This window comes from Hemiscyllium ocellatum, chromosome 39 (assembly GCF_020745735.1).
Source record: "Hemiscyllium ocellatum isolate sHemOce1 chromosome 39, sHemOce1.pat.X.cur, whole genome shotgun sequence".
Classification (NCBI taxonomy): domain Eukaryota; kingdom Metazoa; phylum Chordata; class Chondrichthyes; order Orectolobiformes; family Hemiscylliidae; genus Hemiscyllium; species Hemiscyllium ocellatum.
Window position 1 is genome coordinate 33,390,833 of NC_083439.1, and position 18,210 is coordinate 33,409,042.

Consider the following 18,210-nt stretch of genomic DNA (forward strand, 5'->3'; position numbering starts at 1 on the left):
TCATAGTGTTAGGTGCATTAGTCAGAGGGAAATAGGTCTAGTTGGGTTATTCTCTGGAGGGTCTGTGTGGATTGGTTGGGCCAAAGGGCCTGTTTCCACACTGTAGGGAATCTAATCAAAGTGGTAACATATTTCGGCTTCTGACTTATGCATAAAGATCATTTTACTTCCTTGCTGAAGAGAACATCACAGCTGAACATCTTCTCCTGGCATCAAATAGCCATGTTGTTTTGTGCATTCATTCTCGATGCGTTTCTTGTTATGTAGATAGTTTTCACCAGAAAGTCTCTGATTTGAGAACTATTTAAGGAGGATGTTTGCCATTTTTCAGCAGTAAATGTGTCCCAGTGATATTACAGACCAATTGATTAGTATTTGGTGAACTATCTTGCAATGACCTGTTTTTTAAACAACCTCCATATGTTTGGATACCTTTGGAATCAAACTTGGGGAAATTCTTGCTGAATGAAAAAAACCCTCTATTGTTGGTTACCGATAGTGAAGTTTTACAAAAAAGGAAAAGAGAAGTTTTGAAAAATAGGTTTGAAAATACAATAGTGTTAAGAATGGATCAGGTGAAATAGATAATTAGCAGAATTCTGATGTGTACAGTTTTTAACTTGTACAGTAAAAGTTGTGTTCTAATGTATTTTCTGGTTTGAATGTAGCTACTATTTTGCAATAAAACTACTCCTGATCTTCAAATAGCTGAAACATTGATATTTAAACATTGCAAGAGTGCAATCTGAAAGCAGAAAAATTAATTGATCGTGGGGGTATGGAATTTCGCTCTGTATTTCAATAATCTAAAGGTTAATACATAAATGTAGAAGCGTGCTGCTGAATAATTTCTCGCAATGCTTTTTCTTATCAGTAAATTGAGGATTATAATTGAAAAAGGGCTGAAATCCCAGAGTGAGGCTGCAAGGTCTGGAGAATCTGCAGTCAGTTTGATTTTCTACACCGTAGTTTTTTTTATTACATTCCAGTGCTACATGTCTACTTTCATTCTACCTCGATAGCCTGTCAATCGGATTGTCGTGGTGATATGTTAATATTTTTTCAGTACTTGAGACCCCAGTGAGAGTTAATATTGAACAATGAATTTGCGTCTTTTTAGCCCAGAATTATTGTTGTCGCAGTTACAGGTTGAGCTGTTTATTCAGTCACTTCATTTTGTCAACCACGTTAGCCTTTATCACAAGAGGATTTGTGCAGGAGCAAAAAAGTCTTGTTTCAGTTAAATGGAACACTGGTGAGGTTGCACCTTGAGTATTATATGCAGTTCTGGTCCCCTTGCCTAAGCAAGAATATTGTCAGAGAGGGAGTGCAGTGAAGTTTCAGCAGACGGTGGTGACGAGACTAGGTAAAAGCAATGACTGCAGATGCTGGAAACCAGAGTCTAGATTAGAATGGTGCTGAAAAAGCACAGAAGGTCAGGCAGCATCCAATGAGCAGGAAAATCGACGTTTCGGGCGAAAGCCCTGGTGATGAGACTGACCTTTGAGAAGAGAGTGAGAAGACTCGGCTTCTGTTTTCTGGAGTTGAGCAGAATGAGAGGCGAATGAATAGAAAATTGCAAAATGATTAAAGGAGTAGACTGAATAGATACAGAAAGGATGTTTCTGTTGGTTGTGGTGTTTAGAAGCTGGGAATACAGTCTCAAAATAAAAGTCTGGCCATTTAGGACAAAGGTGAGGATGAACCTGTTCAATCTTTGGAATTCTGTTCTCCAGAAGGCTGGAGAAGCTCAATCATTAAGAAATTTCAAGATAGAGTTTGATTGATTTCTAGTTCCTAATAACATGAAGGGATAGCTAATAGTGTGGAAATATGGCAGTGAGGTAGATGATCAGTCATGATCCAGAATGGTGGTGTAGACTCAAAGGACTGAATGACCTACTTCTGCATTTCTGCTTTCATGTGTTGATAAGTTTTACAAATTACCACCTGGTCACTGAGTATCAGGGTCTGTCTAACTCACTTTTTTTTAAAATCCCTGAATACCCAGACTGATACTATTTTCAATGTGGTAACTACTTTGGTTGCCCTTTCATGGCTATCTTAGTCATAGTCTTTCTCCCTCTCTCTTTTTATTCTTAGCTTTTTTGGAGTTGCTTCTAGAAGTTTGGTCCACTTTAACATTCTCCCACTCTATCCAGTGCTCTGGATTTGCCCTCCCAAGTGCTATAAAGCTGTTCATAGAGGCATTTCAAGCTTTCTGGCATTTTGGGATTCTGCATACTATTCTTTCCTGCAATATAGGTTCTTCCTGCTTGTGTTTCAGGCCTTGTCTGCCAGAGTCTAATGCTTACTGTGTTCCATTTTCAAGTGTTTAATGTCTGGTGTTATCTCCTTTCAATCTCTGATGTAGACTAAGTCTATTTTTTGTCTCGCAGCAAGCTTTTAGTCAGCAAGTAAGGCAGATTTAGAAAAATATTAGCAGGTCTGTCCTACAAGCCCACCTGCTTCAAGAAGGCCACCATCATCCCAATAGCTAAGAAAACACATGCAGTGTGCCTTAATGACTACCATCCATTGGCTCTGACCTCCATAATCATGAAGTGCTTCAAAAGGCTGATCATGGCCCACATCACCTCTAATTTCCAGCCTGCCTTCATCCCCTGCAATTCACCTACTAGGTAACGTAACAGATCCACAGCAGACGCCATTTCCCTAGCACTGCACTCATCCCTGGAACATCTGGAAAACAAGGTCACCTACATGAGACTCCGGCTCATTGACTACAACTCCGCCTTCAACATCATAATCCCCTCTAGACTGATCTCAGAACTCCATGACCTAGGTCTCGGTTCCAGGCTGTGCAACTGGATCCTCAGCTTCCTGACCCATAGACCGCGATCAGTGAAGATGGGTAACTGCACCTCCACCACAATAACTCTCAACACTGATCCCCCCAAGGGTGTGTTCTCAGCCCCCGACTGTACTCCCTGTACACCCTCAACCGTGCAGCCAGATTCTGAGCTAACACCACCTACACGTTTGCTGATGACAGCATCTTGGTAGAGTTGATATCAAACAATGATGAGTCAGAATACAGAAAGGAGATAGAGGGCTTGGTGACGTGGTACAATGAGAACAACCTCTCTGTCTCAATATCGGCAAAACTAAAGAACTGATCATTGAGTTCAGGAAGAAAGAAGGACAACACACCTCCATCTACATCAATAGAGGTTGAGAAGGTTGACAGCTTCAAGTTCCTAGGCCTACTGGTCAAGAAGGCACAACAACGCTGCTCCTTCCTCAGGCAGCTCAGGAAACTTGACATGTCTTTACCAACATTTACAGATGCACCACAGAAAGCATACTGTCCAGGTAAATAATGGCCAGGTCCAGCAACTGCTCTGCCCAGAAACTACAGAAGGTTGTGTACACATTCCAGACCACCTTGGAAGCCAACCTCCTGTCCATGGACTTCATTTATGCTTCTCGTTGCCATGGAAAGGCTGCCAACATCATCAAAGGTCCATCCCACGCTGGTAATGCTCTCCTAAAACCTCTTCTTTCAGGCAGAAGATACAGAAGCTTCAACACGTACACCAGCAGGTTCACAAACAGCTTTTTCCCTGAGGAATGGACATGCAACTTCAAATGATGTTGGTCTTGTTAATGTTGTTCTTGCCTTGCGCATGTCCTGTGCAGTGTAATCTGTATGCCTCTGTCCAATTTCTTTCCACCCTATGGTCTGTTTGTTCTTGCTTACTATGATCTGCCTGTAATGCTTGCAAGTAAAGCTTTTCACTGTACTTAGGTACACATGACAACAAATCAAATCAATCAGTAGAATTTGGTGTGCCCTAACTCTGTTATGAGGATAAGTTTAAAATATAAACCCTGCTGAAATTCCTAGTTTTACCATAACTTGCACTTGATACCCACCTGGCATCCTACCACACAGAACCGTACCCCATGGCACCCCATCACCTATCACCTACCCCATCCCATCACTATATCTCCATTCCCAGCATCGCCTTAATGTCACATTTATCTTTATGTACTTGCCTTTTCATGGAGCTATCAAAGTGGGGCTATCTGTGATCTCAATCTTTAATTTGCACATTATGGCATCTGACTGTTGTGGAAAGAAAGGTGTTGTTTGCCTTCCCCAACTGTTGTCTGTAAGGAGACAATTGAAGTATATCTCCATATTTCTGAAGGAGTTGTGACTGGATCTGCTTTCAGAAATACAGAGCTCCTTTATTTCTTAAAAAGGAAGAAGTGGAGTAGCAATTTGAATGATATTGCCATTCCTGGGAAACTCTTTTTTTCTCTCTCTCTCCACAGTGTTGTCAGACCTGCTGAGTGTATCCAGCATTTTTCTGTTTGCACCAAGGCCTGATGCTGCTTTTTTACAGTTGAGTTTTGATTCCCATGCCTCATGGACCTGTTAATTCTTCCTACCTGAGTCTTTCTCTCTTTCTATCAGCCTTACGTTGCAGGCCTCGTCCTCAGTCCTCCATGTCTCTTTCCACACTGTATGCGACCTACATTCAATAAACTTCTGCTGCTCTTCAACTGTCACCGTGTAGCTGTCATTGAGAAAATAGGATACAGGCATTAGCTTCTGAAGCGTGCTGCCCTGTACTTGTGTTTGTTTCATCCAGCGTCTCACCTGTTCTCTCCCAAATGATTATTAATCTTCTCTGGCATGGTGCATGGTACTGCCTGTTGGGAATCTCCATTGACAGCCTAGCCTGCAGCAGTTCCACTCTGTCTTTCGAAATCGCCCTTAGACACTCAATAATGAAAAGGCTCCACTTTTTTTTTACCTTGTCTCACCCCAAACTATCCCTTTCGGTCATCTTTACCCAGTGGTATACAATCTCTTTTGATTTTAGAATTAAACATGCCTTTCACACACAGATTAATCAAAGAAGCATTTGGGAAAAGAGCGAATCTGATAGTTTAGCCTGGGGGTGTGGGAGTGGGAGGAGGAGATTGAGGGACGATTCAGCTGCTATTGAGAAGCAAAGTGCAATCTTTTTAAATTAGTAAAACGCAAGTTTATTACAGTCCAAAGGTGAGTTCTGAAATTGGCGAGGTACTGCTGCTTTTAGATTAAAAATGTCAATTTTCTGCATCACTGCAAGAGTCTGCTTTAAATCCTGCAGAGAAAGGATGTACCTTGTGCCTGTAAAAATATTGGCCTAATGATTTATTACTGTACAGTCTTAACACCTAGTATTTACCTACATTTGAAGAATGCAATGCTATTTAAAGTTTTTAAATTACTTGCAGAAAATCCATTTGCAGCTTTTTTAAACTTGATAGTTTATAATGAACTAGTTGTGTTACAGCTTCAAATCATAAAATTATAAGCATTTACTTTTTAAGCTGATTGGTATTTCTCATTCTTCTGATCTGCTGGGGTGAAACCACTTATTCAGGTTCCCTCTCTAAGAAGTTTACCTCTGCCAGCTGAAATTACTTCAGTCAATACAATTCAGTGCAAATGAAGTCATATCACATTGATTGACTCTAGATAAAAGACTGTTTTGCACAAAATGTTTCTTATTTAATGCTTTGATTTTATTTTCCAACCATAGGTATCGGAGGCCTAGAAGATTACGTCTTAAAATCTGCTACATTGTCAACTTCCCCTGTATGTCCACCATTTACACCTCTGAACTTTGAGGCGACTCCTATTGTACGGGTTGCTGTGGAACCAAAGCATCCAAGTACGTTAGTGACATTATGTATTATAATAAGTGCAGAGATCAATGACTCTGCTAATAGGATAAGATACAATATAAACTGTGCTATATAAACTGTGCTGAAGTTAATGGTCTTACCATAAATTGCACCAGATCCTTCTCTCTGGTGATCAGTGATTTACTTTGGGCTGTTGCTGGATCAAGAGCCAATTTTAAGATTCTGATCTTTGTTTCTGAATCACTGTATGGCCTTACCTTCCCCTGTTTCTGTAACCTGTTCTTGTCTTACAACCCTCTACAATCTGATCAGCAGTCCTCCACTTCTGGTCTGTTAGACAACCCCAATATTCATCATTTGACCATTTGCAGCTTTGAATCATAGAATCCCTCCAGTCAAGATAGAGGCCGTTCAGCCCATTGAGTCTGCACTGACCCCCCCCCAAAAAAAAGAACATTCCATGCAGACCCACCCTTTTCCCATATTTACCATGGCTGACCCACCTAGCCTACACATCTTTGGGAGGAAACAGGAGCATCTGACAGAAACCCACATTGACGCAGGGAGAATGTGCAAGCTCTACACAGTTACCTGAAGCTGCAATCGGATGCAGTTCTCTGGCACTGAGATGCAGTGCAAACCACTGTGTCATTGTGCTGCCCTAACACCTTTGCCTTCGGCTACCTAGGCCCTAAGCTCCCAGCATTCCCTCTAACCTCACTACATCACTACCTTTCTTTCATCCTAGATATTTCTTAAAACCTACCTCACTGACAAAGCTTTTAGTAGCCTGTTCACACATCTTCCTTTTTGATATCCTGTCAAATTTTCTTTGAAAGCTCTCTTGTGAAGCATTTTGGGATAATTGACCATGTTAAAAGTGTTTTACTGCATTATATAAATGCAAGTAGTTGTTGTTGTGGAACGGCAGGTTTAGGCAAAGTAGGGAAAGAATGGCTGATCCCACTTTCTGAAGTTGCAAGGATTAAGGCAACGCTAATTTAAGATTTTGAGCAAGAGACACATAAGGGATGAGAGCAAAAATCCTTTTACACAAAAGTGACAGTAACCTCGAACTTGTTAGCTGCAAGGGTGGTCAAAGAGGAAACAACCATTCATGTCAAAAAGAAATTGGATAGGCACTTGAAGGAAGTAAACTTGCAGATCTGCAGGAATAGAGCCAGCAAATGGAGCTGACTGGATTGCTGTGCGGAGAACCAGCATGGACCTGGTGCATTTGTTCTGTATTATAATGATTCTGTGACTAATCTATTAAACTAAAATACTTGCATAAACATTCCAAGGCTACTTGGTTACTCTTGCGTTCAGTGACTGTCCCTGAACAAGCTTGCATGGATATCCTTGGAATAGATATTCAGGGGTGTGTGACAGAACTACTTTATTCATGTGTAGCTCATGATGGCTGTGGTCAGCCCCCCACCCCCACCCCCCGGAGGGTTACTCTCAAATGGCACCTCTCTACGTCCCAGATCTGGGTGAGGGGATTAGATGGAGGGGCTACAACAGGCCTCAAAGTGAATGGGAAGCTGAAGGAGAAGGGGCAGTCTGTTGTAGTAGGGTTGATTTAGGAAGGAGAAGTAGAAAAACATGGGGATGGAGGGTGTATCTGCTCTGTGGAGGCCTATTGTCAGGCCACTCTCTCTCTCTCGTCTGGTACCATCCGCAACTCCTGCCCAATCCCCTGATCTTGCCAGCTTAAATCCTGTCAGCATACTTTCCCCATCCCACTTCTTCCCATGGGTTCCTTAATTTTCCCCTCGCACTCTGTCCCCAGGATTAAGCATCTTGCTGAGCTCTGTCTTTTTCTCTATAATTTTGTCGTTTGTTATGGAGCTTAATGTATTTCTTACATTTATTTTCAAATGCTTAAATCTGCTATAGGAATTACTGTTCCACAGTTATAGGTTGCCTAACTTGCAGTTATTTATAGGAGAGAGCATCTTGCCAGAGTGGGCTATGCTCATGGAAAACCTTAGCTGCAAATGTTGAGACTTTATTCACTACTAGAAGGCCATTACAGCAATGCCTCATCCTGTCATCATCCAAAATCAACAGAAATCTATCAATTACTATTAAATATGGGCTGGTTTATCCTTCCCTAACCCAAAAAAGGAAGAATCCAATTACAGCGCACCCCATTGTCACCTCACATGAACTGTTTACAAGCAAGAAATCAAATTTAAGACATTTTTGCTCTAAATCTAGATAGTGCTTGTCACCTTCTGACTAGACATTGTGGGAGTGTATCTTTTGACATTTAACATATTTCCATTTAAAGTAGGCTATAAGGTAGATAAATTTACAGTGTAGTTGGTATAAATGATTATATTACAGAGGAATGGCTGCAGGGTGATCAAGGATGGGAACTGAACACCAAACTAGCAGTGATGTTGTGCAGGAGGATTTCCTAGATTGTATACTTGATCATTTGTTTTGACCAATATATTGAGGAACTGATGAGAGATAAGGCTACTTTCGAGTGGGTAATGTGTGACAACAAAGGATTAATTAGCAATCTTATTATATGGGGTCCGTTTGAGAACAGCGACCATAATATGATTAATAATGAATTTTTCATTAAGATAGAGAGTGAAGTAGTCAAACCTGAAACTAAGATCCTGAACCTAAACAAATGAACAGTGAGAGTAGGAGGCAGGAATTGGCAAAGATGGATTGGGGAACTTTACAAAAGGGTGTTGGTGCCCAGCAGTGGCTAAAATTTAAAGAACATGTGCATGGAAACCTAAACGAGACTAGTATGAAGAATAATTTAAAGCTAGGAAGGAAAATCAGGTGCAAGAAAACCGAATTATTTAAATAATTAAAAGATTTTTAATTTTGGGAAAAAGAGAAGAGTACAAAATTAGAATTGGGAAATGACAATTGTAGCAAGTAACTGTGTTGGCTGTTACTTACACACGCCTGAGTCAGTCAGGCAACTAAGAGACAAGGAGGCAATTAAGATAGAAGAGTGTAAGATGGAACAACCTGTCGGAGCTTTCTTTTTGTGAACTCCACAGGTAATGGAAATTTGTGGGCAACATATGAAGTTTTGTTTCTTTGCTAATTAGTAAATACCTCACAATATAGTTATGACTGCAGATTTGACACCTCTGTACTTGAATTAAATCGCAGTCATGTCCAATTAAGATGAAATATTTTACTGGCTCTGTTCTGGTGAACTAAATTTCCATCTTTATGATTAGTGGATGTCTTCAGATTTTCTGGCTCGCCATTCTTGTTGACAACAATGGCATTGCTTGGAGGTAAGAGGCTCAGAGGTAAGTATTTGGAGGCAGCTGCAGATTCCCAGGTGCCAAAGCATTCGGTCAAAGGGCACGCTTTGGAGCTGTAAGACTTCACCTCTGTTATGATAAAACCAGCACAAGACCCTCCAGTCCTCCCTGCCCTTTTCATTCCACTTCATTCCCTCTGCCAAGCCCCTCTGTGCCTCTCACTCTCTAGTCCAAAATATGTTCCTCAACCTCCATGCTAAGCTATTTGTCCTCTATGGAGGAGAAAGTGAGGTCTGCAGATGCTGGAGTATCAGAGCTGAAAATGAGTTGCTGGAAAAGCGCAGCAGGTCAGGCAGCATCCAAGGAGCAGGAAATTCGACGTTTCGGGCATAAGCCCTTCATTGTCCTCTACGCCACCTCACATACTGTATGGAACCAATGAACATTATAGTGACATTAGGTGTGTGATTTTTTTAAATCTTGGAAATAAATCAGTTAATCTCAACTTTCCATTTTAAATAAAATCTCCTTTCATTACAGGCCGATAAAAATTGTCAACCTCTAAAGTATCAGTTGCAGACACTTCCAGTATTTAAGTCCTCCATCTTGTGTGAATAAACATTGTACAATTGGCTTCATAGAGAATAGAACCAAAGCTGTCAATCAAGCAGTGTTTCCTTGGGATGCACTGTTACAAAATTTTGATTTGTATCTGAGCCCTTAGCAAGAATGTTAAAAAAATGCATTGGGCTGAACAGGTCAACAGCACAGCAATTGGATTTGTAATCTGAAGCAAGCCCCACCCTTGGTACTCGTGAAAATTGGGAATACCAGGATGAGGTTTGGAATCAAAGATCGACTGAGTCTTTTTGGCTCTATGAAAATATAATCCAATGGTCTTGGTAAAGTAATGCAAGAATCGACAACTTTCACTGGAAGTCAAAGGATAGACAGGGAATGAATGCATCATACACAAATTTTGGAGGTTTTTTTCTACCTTCTCATGCTAGTGCTGTTGTTTGGTGGCTTCCTGCAATGGGTTATCTCCTGCTCAATTTTTTTCACTCTGTTCTCTAGATTCTGAGAGAAATACCAAGCTAGGAGTATAGCACTTTGAGCCCAGCCAGGTATACTTTGTAAGCAGGCAATATTGGAATGGTAATCACTTGGACACGAGTAAAGCAAACTGTTTGGAAGAGTTCATTTCATCAGGTTAACTCTTGCTTGTGACCAGCCTATTGAAATACATTCCTGTAAAGTTGGTGCTACATGGGTTAGATGTTATAATAGATCAGAAACTTTAATGGCTTTACCGTTGGAATTAATTGCAAAACGTAGTTGGCTATACAAGTACAGGAATAAATGGCACTCTGCTGGAAAAATGCATAATATGAAAATCAATAATGGGAATTAGTATGCTTTTGGGTGGAATAATTTTTTGCCATTTCTCTTCACAGAGGCTATTTCCCCCTAAAGGTCATTTACTTTGCTTTAAAATGACTGGTGTGAGTTACTGATCTGTGGATTCAGTTCAGTGTTGTGTATGTTATGTACCTTCTAAATTTAGAGTCAACTTCATATTTGGATTTGTTTCCTTTTGCTTGTCCAGGTGAGATGCCACAGCTGGTGAGAGGGATGAAGCTGCTTAACCAGGCTGATCCGTGTGTGGAAGTGTTAGTCCAAGAGACTGGAGAGCACGTGTTAGTAACTGCTGGAGAGGTCCACCTGCAGCGATGCTTGGATGACCTCAGAGAAAGGTTAGAGAATGGGCAGGGTATTACTACAGCCTACTAAGACCGTATGATGCAAGAGCAAAAATTCACCATTCAGCCCATCAAGGTCACACTCTCTACCCGGTGTCATCTATCCTACCTCACCACGGTGGCACAGTGGTTAGCACTGCTGCCTCACAGCACCAGAGACCTGGGTTCAATTCCCGCCTCAGGTGACTGACTGACTGTGTGGAGTTTGCACATTCTCCCCGTGTCTGCGTGGGTTTCCTCCGGGTGCTCCGGTTTCCTCCCACAGTCCAAAGGTGTGCAGGTCAGGTGAATTGGCCATGCTAAATTGCCCGTAGTGTTAGGTAAGGGGTAAATGTATGGGTATGGGTGGGTTGCGCTTCGGCAGGTCGGTGTGGACTTGTTGGGCCGAAGGGCCTGTTTCCACACTGTAAATAATCTAATCTAGTAACCACCTCCCCCCTTACCTGCAGGTCCCCTTACACCCACCCCCAGTCCTGAAGAAGGGTTACACCCGAAACAAATTCTCCACCTCCTGATGCTACCTGGCTTGCTATGTTCTTCCAGCCTTGCCTACCTTGAATTCCAGCATCTGCAGTGTTTTTGTCTCTCATCAAGTCTGCTCCAGCATTCAATAAGATTGTGGCTAATCAGATAATCATCAGTTCCACTTTCCTGCCTTTTGCCCATAACTCTTGATTCCCTGACTGAGTAAAAAACTGTCTGTCTCAACCTTGAATATACTTAATGAACCAATCTTGACAACCTTAGATTTGATTCAATTTGCCTACAGTGTGGAAACAGGCCCTTCGGCCCAACAAGTCCACACCGACCCTCTGAAGAGTAACCCACCCAGACGTGTTCCCTATATTTATCTCTGACTAATGCACTTAACTATGGACAATATAGCATGGCCAATTCACCTGACCTGCACATCTTTGGACTGTGGGAGGAAACCGGGGCACCTGGAAGCAATCCATGCAGACACGGGGAGAATTTGCAAACTCCACACAGACAGTCACCCGGGAATTGAACCCGGGTCCCTGTCGCTGTGAGGTCGCAGTGCTAACCTCTGAGTCACCCTGCCGCCCCTTGTGTGGTTAAGAATTCCATTGATTCACTGCACTCTCAAAGACACAGCTCCTCCTCATCTCTGTCCAAAATGGGCAAGCCCTTTCTCTGAAATTGTGCCCAATTGTCAATGGTTGTGGGCCCCACATTGATTCCTGTGGTACTCCACTTGTTATAGGTTGCCATTCTAAAAATGCCTTCCTATCCCAACTTGCATTCTTTTAATAAATTAATGCTTTATGTATATTAATATACAACCCTGAATACTAAGGCTCTTATTAAGTAGCCTTAAGGTGTGTATCATATAAAATGCCTTTTGGAAATCCAAGTATACTATAACTACTTGTTCCCCTTTATCCTATTTCTTGCATCCTCAAGCAATGCTAATACATCTGTCTGGCATGATTTCTCCTTCGTGACACCGTGATAACTATAGTCACGTTCCTGTGAACTCCGCACTGTGCAGAAATCATACAATGCCAACACTGAGTGTTATTTGTAATCTAATTACGTTATAGCCAACAGACGTTTTACAAGTTTGCGTTTTGGAAACTGTTCCCTATTCACCTATCATGTTACAGCCAATTTGCATAAATGAAAGATGTGTTACTAGCAGAACTGACTGTACTCGATTGTATTATGTACTTCTAAATGCTCTGTATTGCATCCTTTATAATAGACTCCAACATTTTCCAAACAGTGGGTGTTAATCTAACTAGCCTATTGTTAATTGTTTTTACCTTGTCCCTCTTCAAACAAAAGGTGTTTCGTTGGCAGTTTTCCAATCCCCTGGGACCTTTTCAGAATCTAAGGCTTCTTGGAAGATTACTACCAGTGCGTTCTTTAATATTCTTTTAATAGCCGAGCTTGCAAACCATCATCTCCAGGGCATCTATTAACCTTTAGCTCCATTAGTTTCCCTCGTACGTTCTTTTCTCACTACAGGTTATTGTATTTATTTCCTCTCATACTTTTGTCCTTTGATTATTTAGTATTTTTGGAACATTATGTAAAGACCGATGTAAATTATTTATTCAGTTTGTCTGCCATTTCTTGGTTACCTATTATTATTTCTACACCTTCATTCTCTAAGGAAGACTATGTTCACTTTAGCTTCTCTCTTTTTATATACTTAAATAGGCTCTTAGAGTCCATTTTGATATATTAGCCTCAAAGTTTATTTTCTTCATTTTTAAAAAAATGTTTTTTTGAAACGTTCCTATTTCTATCACTCTCCACTAATCTTCTCAATATTGTATATCTTTTGTTTCAATTGAATATGATATTTAACTTGCTTGGTTAAACAAGGTTGGTTGTTGTGCTTCCTAGAATTCTTCTTCCTCACTGGGAAATGTTTTTGTTGAGAATCATTAACTAATTTCTTAAATATCTACGATTATTCAGTTGTCTTTTCTGCTAACCTCCTTTCCCAGTTTACTTCAGCCAAAGTTCCCTTCATTACTTTGTGCAATTACCCTAATTTAAGTCAAGCACAGTTGTTTCTGACCTAAGTTTCTCAGTCTCAAATTGAATGCTAAATTGTTCCATATTACCACTGTTGCCTAGGGAGTATCTTTTATTCCGAAATTGCTTATTAGACATATTTTGTTACTCATTACTAGATCCAAAATAACCTGATTCCTGGTTGGATCCAAATGAGGTAAAGTCACCGTAGTCTTACCAGATCATGGAGCTGCTCTCTCATGAGAAAGAGAGACAACTGTTGGTCATTTAATCTGAGGACCACCATACCTCAGACAAGGGGAAAGGTTGAAAAGGAGAGTCTTTCATGGTAACCTCAACCAGTGCAGGAATTGAACTGGGATTGTTTGCGTCACTCTGAATTGCAAACCAGCCATCCAGTCAACTGAGCTAACTGAAGTACTTCAGTAGCTATCATCTTTTTGTGCTATGTATTCCTGTACATTTTCCATGTCTTTGTAGATGTGCAGTACACAGCTTAGATTACTTACAGTAGTGGAAACAGGCCCTTCGGCCCAACAAGTCCACACCGACCCGCAACCCACCCAGACCTATTCCCCTACATTTACCCCTGCCCCTCACACTACGGGCAATTTATCATGGCCAATTCACCTGACCTGCACATTTTTGGACTGTGGGAGGAAACCGGAGCACCCGGAGGAAACCCACGTAAACACGGGGAGAATGTGCAAACTCCACACAGACAGTTGCCTGAGGCAGGAATTGAACCCGGGTCTCTGGCGCTGTGAGGCAGCAGTGCTAACCACTGTGCCACCGTGCTGATCAAGCTCTGAGTTTGAATTTCTGTTCACTGTGTCATTCATGTATATTCTGGACAAGTTCTTGTTGTTATGTATTGTTTTGGATCTGACTGTTCTCTGATAGACCAATATAGCCCTGACTGGCTGTGTTTGCCTTATCTTATGAAACCATCCCTGGATTACTTGCTGAGAGAGTGTCTGTTTTTGCTGGTCACAGTCCCAATTTGACTTATTTTTAGGGGTGTTATATTCTGTAGGTGAAGAATCTTCCTATCTTGGTCTTTTATCTGATGTTTGTCCTGCTGCAACATAGTTGGGCTACATGCCAGCACCATGTCTCTTCACTTGTACTTCATAGTAAAATCCTAACTCCATCATTAAGAGTTTGACGATAAAGATCCAAATTCACTGCAACTTGCACTTATTCTTTATCTCACAGGTTTGGTATTGATACAAAACTGAAAACACTTCACATGATATTAGTGCACCTTTCCATCTCCATCTGGATAGGGATGTACTGATCATAGCTGCACTAGGGGATAAGTGTGTTCAGTTTCATTACGACTACTACTTCGGTGTTTATAACGTTAGAATTTTTTGTCTTTAAATTATAGCCTGCATTATGCCCATTAAATCTTTATTGAGGTTTCAAAACCTTTACTGTAGTTTAGAAAATTAATAGCCTTTATTGTCACATGCACTCGAATGAGTGCAGTGAAAAGTTTGTAATGCTGCCTCTCGGTGCCACCTTCGTACAGGATACCCAGGTACACATATTTTTAAGTGTTGTTACAGAATTGAAATAGTAAAAGAAAACAGATTAGCATGAGAGTACAGTTTAAAAGTCCAGAATGAGAATAAAAAGGTGTATTTAGTCCTTTTCCAACATGAGTCCATGCCCACTGGGCTTCATATCGCAAGGCCATGCTGCCTTCACACGCTGGCCTCCATCCAGAACTTACTGTACAGCCACTCTGGGACTCAGCCTGTGCCCAGTCTGCTGCTGTTCCAGGCTCCGGCCGGGACTCTGCTCCCCGTTCCATGACTCAGCTCTCGCTTGCTCTGCTGCTGCTCTGGTTCTGGCTGTAATTTGCTCTGCTCCTGCTCTGGGACTTAGCCCCCACCCTCTGCTCCCACCCTCACTCCAGCTGTGACCCGCTTCCCTCTGTCTCACCTCCATTCTCCAGGTGAAGTAGTTTAAGAAGTTTGGTGGGGTGTTGGGGGAAGAACAACTGCTGCAAAGAGAGCAAAAAGGGAAAAGGAACTGGCAAGCAGAAGAGCTCCTACTGGAATGTCCTATTCTGCCGCCATCTCGAAGTAGTGCATAAAAATGATGCATTTAAGTTGCTAACATGGTCATGTTCTAATTGGCTATTTTCAACAGGTTATTCATCAATCCTATTTCTTCCATTTTACTTATCTCCCACAAAGCCACCAATCAAGGATTCTGGTACTCACACTCAATCAAAAGAGACTGCCACCTTGATAGTTCCTCTGCCACCCCATTGTAATGTCTCAAGAATCACATTTCAAGCACACGGAAGAGAAACATAGACACCCCTTTAAATCTTACTTGGAAGACTTTCTTCTTGCTTCTGTTAACAGTCATGATGCATGTAGACAGCGCTCTGAGTTCCAAAGACACCCTTCTCTTATTCATGGCAAACAACTTATACAAAAATGTTATGTTCATTCATCAATATTCCTGGGGCTACAACATACAGGTTTCATCACAGTTTTCTTTAATGGGGGAGCTCCAGGGAGCCACTAATGAGGAGTGCATGTGGAAAATTATGCCAGGTTTAATTTTATTTGAGTTGTGCTGAAATTATATTGCGCAATACTTAGGACAGATCAAATTTAATCTGAAAATATTGATGTCCTGCAGGCATCTGACACTTTGCTGTATCTCTGCCCTGAGATGGTTTATAGCTTAATTAATATTTTTTCTCCTTTTTAATCCTACCACTACTGCTGTTCACAAGCTTTGCAACTGGACTTCCTTAAGAAGTATATGCAGTTTGGAAGCACAATTGGTTTAAACATGAGGAAAGGTTCAAGATCATCCAAACAGTTATTTAAAAGTGAATTTACATAACCTTATTGTACCCAAAATAAAACCACTATTGCTTTAATTTGTGCTATCCTGGTGGGGCATTATAACTTTCAATAAGTCCACTACATAGAAAAAGAAAGCCAAGCTTCATCTTCTCCCATCTCGGTAACAAATGTGGAGCTGTTGACTGATCAAATCACTTATTGCAATGAATTAGCCTATAACAGGCTCAAACATGAGTTGAGGAAAACGCTTGTGATGAGACATGTTGGGAACCATAGTTCTATAATAAGTATGGATAAAGCATTGATAACCAATGGAAGACAGAATTGAATTAAGAGAGACATTGTCACGATGGCAACCTGTAATTAATGACTGAGACCACTAATATTTACAATAAATATAAATGTATTGGATCAATGTACTTTGGCCAAGTTTGCTGATAACACAAAAGTTTGTAGGAAAGCATGTGATGATCATAGAGCAGTGGGGTCTCAGAAGAATAGAGACAGGTTAAGTGACTGGGCAAAAAATTGGCAGATGGCATATTATGTTGGTAAGTGTGAAGTTATGCACTTGGGTAGAAAGAGTAGAAGAGCTTTAGATGGAGAAAGCTACAGCACAGTGGAATTTGGAAGTCCTTGTATAATAATCACGCAAAGATAATATACACATTCAGCAGGTATTAGGAAAGGCAAATGGAAAGCTGGCCTTTATTCATAGAATCCCTGCAGTGTGGAAACAGGTCATTTGACCCAATGAGTCCACACTGATCCTCTGAAAAGTAACCCACCCCAACCCTTTCCCCTACCTATTACTCGACATTTACCCCTGACTAATGCACCTAATCTACACATTCTTTGGGGTCAAGACAGGATAGATGTGGAAATGTTGTTTGTCCTTTGGGTAAAATCTAGGACCAGGCAACATAATATCAGAATAAGGGCTGCCCATTTAAAACAAATGTGGAGGAATTGCTCCTCTCAGAAGGCAGAATCTGTGGAATTCTTTATGCAGAGGGCTATTGAGGCTGGATAGTTAAGTATATTCAAGGCTGAGATGGGCAGATTTTTTTAATCAGTAAGGGAGCTGAGGGTCATGGGGAAAAGGCAGGAAATATGAAATGCTGATGATCAGATCAGCTCAGCCATGATCTTCAGTGATGAAGCAGATTCAGTAGGTCAAATTGTCTACTCTGTCCTATGCCTTGCAGTCTAAAATAATCTGTTCCATTCAAATGCTATACTTACAAGATGACATAGCTGAAAATACTCATATACCAAAATATGTTTTTGAAAACAATCTATTTAATTACCATCTGAATATATCTGTACTTACTGCTCTACCTAGGACACAGTCCTCAGAATCATCACTCACTGAAATATTGGGCTGGGTATTACGAGCTCCCTCTGGTTGTACTTTGGGCCTCGTGGTATGCCATCTAGTTCATGTGGTCTTCTTCACACCTGCCCCTGAGCACACCCCCTTTATGGGGGTGTTAAAATAAGCAGCTGTGCCAATGGTTTTAAATAAATAGTTGATCTTGTTAAAATCTCAATTGATCCCAATATTACATTGCAAGGGCAGTCAGACAGGAGTGTGCTTCACAGTTTTTTTTAAATGTGAAGAGTTGGGGTGGTACTACCTTTGAAGATTGCCTTTTGCCTATCAGATGCACTTTCAAAAAGTATAACACTCCCCCTCCTTCTGTGTTATCTGCTCCTGCTCTGGGACTTAGCCCCCACCCTCTGCTCCCGCCCTCACTCCAGCTGTGACCCGCTTCCCTCTGTCTCACCTCCATTCTCCAGGTGAAGTAGTTTAAGAAGTTTGGTGGGGTGTTGGGGGAAGAACAACTGCTGCAAAGAGAGCAAAAAGGGAAAAGGAACTGGCAAGCAGAAGAGCTCTTACTGGAATGTCCTATTCTGCCGCCATCTCGAAGTAGTGCATAAAAATGATGCATTTAAGTTGCTAACATGGTCATGTTCTAATTGGCTATTTTCAACAGGTTATTCATCAATCCTATTTCTTCCATTTTACTTATCTCCCACAAAGCCACCAAGCAAGGATTCTGGTACTCACACTCAAATTCTCCCCTCCTTTCTTCCTGAGTTGCCAAAAAAGGTCCAAAATCCCTGGGTTTATCTGGATGCAGGTTTCTGGCTCTCCTTCAT

At 41.3% G+C, this 18,210-nt stretch overlaps 1 protein-coding gene across 2 annotated transcripts in view; it reads left to right on the forward strand.

Moving 5' to 3' along the window:
* efl1 (elongation factor like GTPase 1) overlaps window positions 1–18,210 on the forward strand; it is a 267,202-nt gene that overhangs the window by 188,852 nt on the left and 60,140 nt on the right. For both annotated transcript variants that reach the window (XM_060853105.1, XM_060853106.1), the window contains exons 16-17: window positions 5,568–5,699; window positions 10,540–10,687. In XM_060853105.1, coding sequence (XP_060709088.1) covers window positions 5,568–5,699; window positions 10,540–10,687 — 280 coding nt within the window. The remainder of the gene's footprint in view (window positions 1–5,567; window positions 5,700–10,539; window positions 10,688–18,210) is intronic.